Here is a 12,009-nt window from a genome sequence, read left to right as displayed (position 1 = left end):
TCACCCTTCTGCCTGACCCTAAACGGTAAGGGAGCGAGGGCTTTGGCCACATGTCTCTCTACAGGTAAGATCCACTGAGGACTGCTTCCCACATCACTCACACAGCCAAGTCGCTGCATTCAACGTTTATGGCCTCCAATTCACCTCTCTCCCTGTTATCCATGGCCTCCACAATGGTCCTTCGTGCAGAAATTCTGTACAAGTTACATTTGCATTGATATGAAAATTCTGTGCACAATTTCCTCACATACCAAATTTAGTACCGGAGAACATCGAAATCTGACCTAAAATATGAATGCTAATCTGACTGGCAATGTTGTTAAAATGAGAGAGAGCATGGATAGGGATGATGTGATTAACTAACATTTTGGTGTACCTCGCCCACTCTTGTGTTGTCACTGACATGTTGCCGTCTAGCGCCATCTGTTGGACAGTTTCTGCACTCGTTTTTGGTGCTGATAATCATGTAGTCTAGAGGCTCAGAGGGTTAGCTGCCTACTGTAATAAAAAACTGAGTTGATGGATAAACGACGAACTGAAACGGGTGTCTTGCGACGTCCGCCCCGAGCACATACAACGAACAAAAACGAGCAAAATGAGATTAATAAAAGAAAGGGTAGCGTCTTTCATTCATAATCAACATGTCTCCCGTCCCGGGTTCGAATCCCGCTGCTGCTTAAATTTTGATTAATAATCAGCATTGGCGGCCGAAAACTTCCGGCATAAGAAGTCACCCCTCATTCTGTCAACGGCCTTGTCAAATTGGGCGGAGGAGTGAACGGAGGTTCAAATCTCTCTCTTGTCCTTGGGGTGGGAAACTGCCCTAAAAGGCGGAAGAATTAGCAATGATCAACGGCATTATGATGTAGAAGGCAATGGAAACCACAGCATTAAAGAAACGTAACGTGTATCTACAGGACGTGTGGCACGTAATTGAACAACTGTCATGATGATCTCTCCATTGGCAAAAGATTCAGGGATAGTCCCCATTCGGATTTCCGGGAGGAGACTGACAAGGTGGAGGTTACCATGAGAAAACGACTGAATAGTCAACGGAAGAATAACGTTCTACGGGGCGTGAAATGTCAGAAGCTTGAACGTGGTAGGGAAACAAGAAAATCTGAAAAGGGAATTGTCAATGCTCAATCTAGATATAGTAGGGGCCAGTGAAGTGAAGGGCAAAAAAGACAAGGATTTCTGCTCAGATGAGTATAGGGTAATATCAACAGCAGCAGAAAATGGTATAAGGGGAGTAGGATTCGTTATGAATAAGAAGGTAGGGCGATTGTTCTTATCAGAAACGGCAGCAAGCCAACACCGACAACGATAGTTCAGGTATACATGGTTCAAATGGCTCTGAGCACTATGGAACTTAACTTCTGAGGTCATCAGTCCCCTAGAACTTAGAACTACTTAAACCTAACTAACCTAAGGACATCACACACATCCATGCCCGTGGCAGGATTCGAACCTGCGACCGCAGCGGTCGCGCGGTTCCAGACTGTAGCACCTAGAACCACTCGGCCACCCAAGCCGGCTCAGGTATACATGCCAACGTCGCAATCTGGAGATGAAGAGGTAGAGAAAGTGTATGAAGATACTGAAAGGGTAATACAGTATGTAAAGTGATATGAAAATCTAATAGTCCTGGGAGACTGGAGTGCAGTTGTAGGGGAAGGAGTAGAAGAAAAGGTTACAGGCGAGTATGGGCTTGGGACAAGGAATGAGAGAGGGCAAAGACTAATTGAGTTCTGTTACGAGCTTCAGCTAATAATAGCGAATATTCTGCTCATGAATCACAAGAGGAGTAGGTATACTTGGAAAAGGCCGCATGATACGGGAAGATTTCAATTTTACATCATGGTCAGACAGAGATTCCGAAAACAGATAATGGATTGTAAGGCGTATCCAGGAGCAGACATAGATTCAGATCAGAATATAGTTGTGATGAAGAGTAGGCTGAAGTTTAATACGTTAGTCAGGAAGAATCAAAGCGCAGAGAAGTTAAATATGGAAGTCCTGAGGAATTACGACATACGGTTGAAGTTCTCTAGGGCTATAGAGAAATAAGAAATAGCTCAGAAGGCAGTGCAGTTGATGAGGAATGGACGTATCTAAAAAGGGCCATCACAGAAGTTGGGAAGGAAAACATAGGTACAAAGAAGGTAACTGCGAAGAAACCATGGATAACAGAAGAAATACATCAATTGATCGATGAAAAGAGGAAGTACAAATATGTTCCGAGAAACTCAGGAATAGAGAAATACAAGTCGCTGAGGAATGAAATAAATAGGAACTGCAGGAAAGGTAAGACGAAAAGGCTACATGAAAAATGTGAAGACATCGGAAGAGGAATGACTGACGGAAAGACAGACTTAGCATACAGGAAATTCAAAACAACCTTCGGTGACATTAAGAGGAAGGGCCATAACATTAAGAGCGCAAAGGGAATTCCACTGTTAAATGCAGAGACAACGGATAGACGGAAAGAATACACTGAAAGCCTCTATGAGGGAGTACATTTGTCTGGTGTGTTAGAAGAAGAAACAGGAGTCGATTTAGGAGAGATAGGGGATCCAGTATTAGAATCAGAATTTAAAATAGCTTTGTAGGACTTCAGATCAAATAAGGCAGAAGTGATAGATAACATTCCATCAGAATTTTTAAAATCATTGGGGGAAGTGGCAACTAAACGACTGTTCACGTTGGTGTGTAGAATGTATGAGTCTGGCGACATACTATCTGACTTTCGGAAAAGCATCTTCCACACACTTCCGAAGATGGCATGAACTGACAAGTGCGAGAATTATCCCGTAATCAGCTTAACAGTTCATGCATCCAAGTTGCTTACAAGAATAATATACAGAAGAATGGAAAAGAAAATTGAGAATGCGCTAGGTGACGATCAGTTCGGCTTTAGGAAAAGTAAAGGCACGAGAGAGGCAATTATGACGATGCGTTTGATAATGGAAGCAAGACTAACGAAAAATCATAATACGTTCATAGGATTTGTCGACCTGCAGAAAACGTTCGACATTGTAAAATGGTGCAAGATGTTCGAAATTCTGAGAAAAGTAGGGGTAAACCATAGGGAGAGACGGGTCATATACAATATGTATAACAGCCAAGAGGGAATAATAAGAGTGGACGATCAAGAACGAATTTCTCGTATTAAAAACGGTGTAAGACAGGGATGTAGCCTTTCGCTCCTACTCTTCAATCTGTACATCGAGGAAGCAGCGATGGAAATAAAAGAAAGGTTCAGGAGTGGAATTAAAATTCAAGGTAGAAGGATATCAATAATACGATTCGCTGATGTCATTGCTATCCTGAGAGAAAGCGAAGAAGAATTACATGATCTGCTGAACGGAATGAACAGTATGATGAGTACACAGTATGGATTGACAGTACATCGAAAAAAGACGAAGGTAATGAGATGTAGTAGAAATGAGAACAGCGAGAAACTTAACATCAGGACTGATGGTCACAAACTAGACGAAGTTATGGAATTCTGCTACCTACACAGTAAAACAACCAACGCCGGACGGAGCAAGGAGGACATGAAAAGCAGACTAGCTATGACAAAAAGGCATTTCTGGCCAACAGAAGTCAGCTAATATCAAATATCGGCCTTAATTTTAGGAAGAATTTTCTGAAAATGTACGTCTGGTGGTGAAACATGGACTGTGGGAAAACCAGAACAGAAGAGAAGCGAAGCATTCGAGATGTGGTGCTACAGATGGATGTTGAAAATTAGATGGACTGATAAGACAAGGAATGAGGAGGTTCTGCGCAGAATCGGAGAGGAAAGGGATATGTGGAAAACACTGATAAGGAGAAGGGACAGGGTGATAGGACTTCTGTTAAGACATGAGGGAATGACTTCCATGGTACTAGAGGGAGCTGTAGAGGGCAAAAACTGATGAGGAAGACAGAGATTGGAATAGATAAAGCAAATAATTGAGGACGTATGTTGCAAGTGCTAGTTGGGATGAAGAGGTTGGCACAGAAGAGGAATTCGTGGCGGGCCGCACCAAACCAGTCAGAAGGCTGAAGACCAAATAAAAAACCTCGTGTTATTTCAGGCGCGTGCGTCAACTTATACACCTCTGCCTATATTCTTCCGTGAATTATGGCATTTTCAAATGTAAATAGATTTGCGGGCCACACTGTAGACTGGGAGGTGGCTGCCCAGGAGTGAGAGGCGCAATGTCTTTCAGGACAGCATAGGTAGTGGCAACCTGGAAATGTAAACTTTCTGTCACCTTTGCATCTTCTCAATACATAAATTGTTAATCTTAAACATTTCTAAGATTCAGCATAATAAGAAATCAAATTTCGTGGTACCTACATGCATAATTTAATGTTATACATAATTTATTAAGTAATAATTATAATTTAATAATCATTAATAGTTAATAATTAATAATGAAACTTAATTATAAAAATTAAATTATATTTTAATTAATAATAATTTTATAATTATAATTTAACATTAGTTACTGCGTGGCAGGTCGTTTGTAAGTGGCGGCAAATAAAGTAGAGTAATAATTCAAGTACGGGGGCGGCTCGGTGTGTCGCAGGTGCAGCGCGACGCAGCTGAGGAGGCGTACGCTTTATGCCGTGATGCTGTTCTTCCTGCTGGGCCTCCCGTGGCTGCTGGGACCGCCGGCCCGGGTGCCGGCTCTCGCCTACCTTTTCTGCATCGTCGCCACGCCACAGGGGTAAGTGCCACCTCTCACATTCTACGGCGGCTTTAATTTTTCCATCCTGACTTCAACCTCTCTGGCTGCCGAGAGTGCTCTGCATTAGGGATATTTTGACCCCCACACGTATTTGTTCTATGGATGCACGTGCTCTCACCACAGTCTCATCTCAGGGTTGACTGGAGGGACAGTCATCCAAGTGAACTCTTTGCGAGTCTTTTACACTCTTGAAACTTCATAGCAGATTAAAACTGTGCATCACACGGAGATTCGAACTAGGGGCTTTTGCCTTTCGCAGACAAGTGCTCTACTGACTCAGCTTGCAAATCACGACTCACGACCTGTCCACACAGCTTTACTTCCGCCAGTACCTCGTCTGCTACCTTTCAAACTTCACAGATGAGACAGTGACAGAAGTAAAGCTGTGAGGAAAGGTCATGAGTCATGCTTGGGAAGCTCTCAGTAGACCATTTGCCCACGAAAGGTGAGAATCGAGTCTCGGTGAGGCACACAGTTTTAATCTCTCAGGAAGTTTTATATCAGCACACACTCCTCTTCACAGTAAAAATTTAGTTCGTTTACACTCCTCATGTTTTTACTGCTCACGGCATTACATAAACGAGGAATCCTAAAAGGAACAGTGTAAGCAATTAGTGTTACACCGAGGTAATTGAAGAGGGAACAGGAACTCGAACTGAACCAGCCTGCGCTACAAGCTCACCGTGCTTTCTCTCACGTAAATGGTTCAAATCGCTCTGAGCACTATGGGACTTCACTCCTGTGGTCGTCAGTCCCCTAGAACTTTGAACTACTTAAACCTAACTAACGTAAGGACACCACACACATCCATGCCCGAGGCAGGATTTGAGCCTGCGACCGTTGCGGTCGCGCGGTTCCAGACTGTAACGCCTGGAACCGCTCGGTCACTCTGACCGGCTCCCACGTAAGTGTCGTGGTCGGAAGGGAAGGTAGCGACAGGCCTTCCGTCTTGCATGAACCACATTTGTCGAAATAAGGGTCACTTTGAATAATGGGGATGAAATCATCTTCCAAAACGTTCAAGTATCTTTCGGTAGTCACCGAGCCACGAAGGAATATCGCTAGAGTATTCTGTGATTGGACACTGCACACCAAATAGTCACCCATTGAAAGTGCAGAGACTTTTCCATCGCAAAATGCGGATGGTCAGTCCCCCAAATGCGCCAATTTGCTTATTGACGAACCCATCCAAATGAAAGTGGGCTAAACAAAACCACGCTCTTAATAATTCCCATCAGGCTCCACGGCCAACCGTGCAGTTTGAACGTCCTAATGCAAACTGTTCAGAAGTTATGTCGCTTTTATTTCATATAGTTAAATAACTGCCACCCTGTAACACACAGGAAAGCACTTATTAGCATTACACTAAACACTAGCATTACACTGCGTTAGTATTATCACTAAAAAGACGACCCTTTTATTTGCTTTCTGCCTGCAACTCCCAAACATGAACAATTGTTTCAGATTCTGTGATACAATGTTCTTCTCAATTTCACAGAGAAAATCCCTGTTAAATGCAACAAGGTTGCAGTTTCCTTAACGACCTTTTATGGTAATGTGTTCTGTAAGCGTTTAGCTCTATGCCAATTTTCGTTGCCTCATAATAAGCGGTTTCTCATTGATTCTTGACTACACATTACAAGGCTACTACTGTCTATGTGCGTAGCTCTCCGAAAACTCACTTGACATCCTAAATTTGTCCCTAAGGAATTTGTTTACTGTCCATGTGCATGTGCTGCTCAAACATGCTGCGTAAAGCGTGACATTTCGATGCGTACGGCACCGTGGCCTGAACACAGTGGACATACCGGGCAGACGAAAATATTTAACGTCGGAGTTTTTTGTTCATAGAAATGACCTTAGGAAACCAAATATGGCAGGAACAGGAAGCCACACGTGGTTGTCGGAAGAAGCAGTCGCGGGGGGCACTTCCTGGTTCGCGTTGCCAATAGGTGGCGGATACCTACCAGGAAAAGTACGTTACCTTCGCTCGACGACCGTCGTTAAGTAGAGCTTCTTGTGGTGCCCGAAGCATACAGTGTTTCCTAAGTTATAACTATCTCTCTATTAGTGCACTACTGAAACATTTCACACATCTTCTAGCCGAAGCAGGTCCAAGAAATCATTGTCATAATTTTACGCGAGAGCTACTTTTATGTTTTTCCGACCTCTGTTTGCGAGCTACGGAAAGGAACCAGAAGCTCCGTAAAAACTACTTTAAATGAAAAGTGATACATACCGTTTCAATTCGTTCTGCGTTATCTTTACGTCTCTTGTATGAAACATTCTCGGACTTCTTGCCGTGTCAATTCATGCTAAAACCTGGACCTTTCGACAGTTACCTCGTCCGTCTGATTGCCTCCTTTCTTTCCCACCGTCCTTCCTATGTTACCATCCATAACACGGATTTCTACACCTTCTACCTCTCCGCCGGTGTGCCCCAAGGTTCCGTCCTCTCCACCCTTTTCTACCTTCTTTACACGACGGACATGCCGCCGCCTTCACCTCCCTTACACCTTCTCCAGTACGCCGATGACACCGCCTTCCTTGCCCTCGCCCCCACCCTGAAAAGCTCTCAGCACCTTCTCCAATCCCATCTTGATTGGTTCACCACTTGGTGCAACCTGTGGCTGCTCAAGGTAAACCCTTCCAAGGCCCAGGCGATCATTGTAGGCAAGACCACCCCTTCCTTCCGTCTCCTCAATTTCTGTCTCACTATCTATGGCCGTCCTATCAACCTCACCCCCACCCTCAACTAACTTGGCGTCACCCTTGACCGTCGCCTCTCCTGGACCCCCCATCTCTGGATGATCCAAGCCAAGGCATGCTTCCGACTCTGCCTCCTCAAGCTCCTTTCTGGACGCACATGAGTTCTGGACCCCTCCACCGTCCTCCACACTTATAAATCCCTCATCCGCCCTATCCTCTGCTATGCCCATCCCACCTTCCCACTTGGTTCGCCGCCCCTCCTACCTTCTACAAATCCCTTCAAATCCTGGAATGCTGTGCGCTCCATCTCGCCTATCGTATCTGGCTCCCCTCCCCCACGTGGATCCTCTACGACTTAATTCCGTTCTCTCGCCTCCTCCTTTTCCTCGAACAGAAACAGATCCTTTACACCTCAGCCGGCCGCGGTGGTCTCGCGGTTCTAGGCGCGCAGTCCGGAACCGTGCGACTGCTACGGTCGCGGGTTCGAATCCTGCCTCGGGCATGGATGTGTGTGATGTCCTTAGGTTAGTTAGGTTTAAGTAGTTCTAAGTTCTAGGGGACTAATGACCACAGCAGTTGAGTCCCATAGTGCTCAGAGCCATTTGAACCATTTTTAAAACTCCCGCAAACTTGATCCCCCTTACCCGCTTGTCTCTCCCATCCTTTCCCACCCCCCTCCACTGCCGTGCCTGTACTCCCATGTCCCACCCGCTTTCCATCTCTCCACACTCCATAGCCTTGCCCAAGGTGGCTTCCGCCAACTTCCCCTCCCTGATGATGCCCTCATCCCCTCCATCTACCCCTTCTACCAACTTTGATCCTTCCCTTCCTCCCCCAGTGTTTTTCCTCTAGAGCACCTTCTTTCCCTTCTCTCCCTCCTCCCTCCCTCCCTCCCTCCCCTTCCCCGGGGTTCCACAACCCCCCTACCATCTCCTCTCCCCCTCCTTTCCCCTCTCCCACTGGCATCAACACCCTCCCCCTCTCCCTCCTACCCGCACCTCATCCCTTTGGCAGGTCCCTGGCTTTGTGCGTGAACAGTGCATCTTCGTGCGCTGGAGGTCGTCGCCAATGTTCGTATGTCTTCGCGTCAGTGCTTCACAGTAATGAACGTTTTTTATCCAAACAGTGCGCCCGTGAATGGCTTCATTTATTTTTACTATGTCTCTCCCCCGTTTTTGTTCACCATGTTCGTTTGTTTTTCTGTCTTTCTTGTCCTGTATGTGTTCTCTGTGGCCGAAGAGCGGCGTAAATAGGCGGCTGCCGGCCTACCTTTATTGTAAAGGTATTAAAATAACAATAAAGAAAAGAAAAGAAAATAGTTACCTCCATCGCCTTTGTCAGGAGCAACTGTACGTCTCTTGATTTTCCGTATATATTCGAAAAATTACCATGTTTATATTAGATGGAGAGAGAGGCATGTACCATCCCTGCGTGCAATGGAGCCCACTGGGATACGAGTTATACCGATCAGAAAATGTGATAACAAAGACATCAGCGCATTTTGTGTTCCGTCTCAAGGGAGTCATAAGCTACGTCGATCACCCAGAGGCAAGTGAACAAACGTCTAGTGAAGCTCTGTGAATGTTGACAACTCTCTAAGGTCAGATGCAGTGATAACATTGGACATGTAGGAGGTTCTTGATATAATATTATGATCCTATTGAGCGTTCTGGGTTCGCAGGTGGAATCTTTTACAACTCGGTCGATTTCTGCAAGTATATGAGTGTGTAACAGTAGCATTATGCTAGAGATACTTTCAAAAAAGAGTGTGTGCAAGACGTTCTTGGACATCTCTTTTGAGATTTTGTTTTCGAATATACGCTGGCGGTGATCAGAGTAGGAGTAGGATGTGTTGCAGATTGACATTGTTGTGTTTTCCAATGACATACCAATCACAGCATCTGAAGACGCAATTGCAAATCCAGAAGCTTTCACAAGAAATCTGCTCGACCAGGTTTATCGACGGTATACGGACAAAAAGTAACTGATAACTGGTAAGAGAATGATATCTTAAACCAATAACAATAAAATATCGAATCCAAATAATTATAGAAATACAGAAACTTAAGAGGCATATAGGGCCAAGGAACTGGTAGCTTAGCATAACTGGAGTCAGAGTGCAAAATCTCTTCCCAACCAAAGGACAGTCTGAATTTTGATTACAACAAACATATTAGGGTCGTAGCTTACCCCATGATGATGAAGGGTCATGTTGCTAGTAGCTCATGGGAATCACATGAGACACTTCCGATTTATTAGAATATCCTTTCTGAGAAGATGCATCGGAGAACAGCTTCTCCTAAATAATATATATAACCGGCAGAGTGGTTACAAGGTCTTTTTTTCATTCCTATCACATGTGAAACTTTCCACCTCAATTACGACGAGCTGGAGTCACGGCTAAAAGGTAAAGTTTTCTGACGAGGCCCTGACAGGAACTGCACAATGACAAATCCTGTTTCCCAACCGTCTCAGCGATACCAAAGGTGAGGGTGCAGGGAAGAATCTATCTCGCAACAAGTAAACGATTACCAATGGATGTTTAAGTTGACAACCCCGAAGTGTAGGCAATAGGAGCTAGAAGGGCAATCGGATGAACAACCCCTAAGAATGAACCGCATTCTGTAATGTAGTATGAGATCAGAAACTTACTAAAATCTCCACACCAATGAGTTAGGGGGAGACTTAAATATTTGAGAGTTTGGAAGAGGAAGGGGGTTTGTTCTGGCAGACGGCCGTCGACGCTAAGTTTTCAAGGTCCAGTCGTACTAGAGTACAAGAAGAGATGCTGCATGGGAGGTGCCATCCACCGACCTTCAGCAACCACCAGCTGTAGGTCGGCTGTGACCGTGGTCGATAGTTCAGCCGTACAATTGCGCACTGTCGCATGATCTGCAACACAGCTGAATGATTTCCCTGTCTTTTACGAGCCTAAGACGTGAATCCTGTCACAGACAGTCAAGAAAGTTCTTGAAGTCTTCTCAGTATTAATTCCCAAAATACAAGAATGGTTTCCGAGATGGAACACATTTAAGGTACATTGTTTTTGGGCTAATGGCCCTCACGTATGCGTCTGACCCACGTATATGTCTCTGTCGTTTTATTCTAGCCCAACTTACTTCGTTGCTTTCAACTTTTTTCCTCAGGGCGTGTTCCTACTCGTAAACTATCCAGCTGAACGTGCAGTTGTCCATGTTGTTCTGTGAGCGAAATAGTTCGAGATATTGAGAGAGTATTAGGGGAAAGCATCGTTTAAATGTGTCTGTACAAGCGCTTGCTAAAATGCCACACATCTAAATTAATGAAGAATATGCAGATAAGGTGTGTGTTTACGGCTTCTGTGATGATGATGCCCTTGTTACCGTCAGCGCTTTCCGGCACGACCAGCTCGTGATCTGGTCCAGACGAGAGTCCCCAAAGTTTTCGGTACTCTGTCTTTCGTGGTAAACTGTCCTCCACCTGTGTCCTTCCATGCTTTGCGTCACAGCATTTTCAGAGCAATTGAAGCGTTCCTTTCATCTCGTGGAAACTACCCCCGACAGTCGCAAACGGTTCACCTTCAAACTGCGCTGTACTCTCGCCACTTCTACTTCTTCCGAGCTTATTTCAGCCAATCAGACATTTTGTGTCCGCTCCTTACGCCTAAAAGTTACACGTATACATCACGAGAGTACCAAGAACCTTTCATGTGATCAGTAAATGCGACAGTCTTTTAACTGCATCTCAGGCCTGTTTTTATGCATTTGGGAATTCCCCAACGCAATTTTCTAAAGAGTTTCTCCGTCGCAGGCAGTACTGGGTCGTTACCTGATCCATTCGATGTATCGCCTGTTGCATTCATTGTCTCCCTCACTACAGGTCACCGAACCCTTGACAGGAGCCTTTCGTTGTATGCAGGCTGTGGCTGCGCGACTCGAGTCTGTCCCAACAAAAGCGTTTCTTCCAGCAGGTTTTTCACCTTTTTCTCATTGACAAGCAGGATTCGGGTTCAGTGTGTTAATACTGTAGAATCGAGTGTCATACCTGTATGCATTACATACTGTACATTTTGATAGGCAACTCTGCTCACTATCACTAAAGTATGTCAGATGATATATCCATCTACTTGTTGCAACATATCAAATTCTGCGAAATTAACATTCATTCAAGCTGCTACCTTACAAACTAGTTGACACAGAACACTTAATTTAAGTCAACTGTACTCACCAATGTAAAGGTTCAGTATTTCGTGGTTACAGTAACCTCCTACCAATTTCAAATCTTCTTCGTGTTACAAAGGCAGAGTTATTTTGAGATACCATTGACAAATGCAATCATAAGAATAATTATCTCTGAGAGATACATAGACAATCACTGGAAATGCATCCATTTATATGGAAAAATCCCTCTCAGTGTGCAGAATTACTGCTATTATGACACACACTCTGCTCTACATGCTGTATTGGGATGGCGGCAGATCTAGAATGCTAGTGGATCAGTGCTACAAATTTCCAGAGATAAATGTCACCACATGTTTATAAAGTTCCTGTAAATCGACATCTTGGATATTCGGGAA

The 12,009-nt window shown here is 44.6% G+C and overlaps 1 protein-coding gene across 1 annotated transcript in view; it reads left to right on the top strand.

Annotated features, from left to right (window-relative positions):
- LOC126336487 (uncharacterized) overlaps positions 1 to 12,009 on the top strand; it is a 237,498-nt gene that overhangs the window by 202,343 nt on the left and 23,146 nt on the right. The window contains exon 13 of the mRNA XM_050000230.1: positions 4,584 to 4,724. Coding sequence (XP_049856187.1) covers positions 4,584 to 4,724 — 141 coding nt within the window. The remainder of the gene's footprint in view (positions 1 to 4,583; positions 4,725 to 12,009) is intronic.

Source organism: Schistocerca gregaria, chromosome 2, assembly GCF_023897955.1.
Source record: "Schistocerca gregaria isolate iqSchGreg1 chromosome 2, iqSchGreg1.2, whole genome shotgun sequence".
Taxonomy (NCBI): Eukaryota; Metazoa; Arthropoda; class Insecta; order Orthoptera; family Acrididae; genus Schistocerca; species Schistocerca gregaria.
The sequence above is the reverse complement of the archived record's forward strand: the minus strand, read 5'-3'. Positions and strand labels throughout refer to the sequence as shown.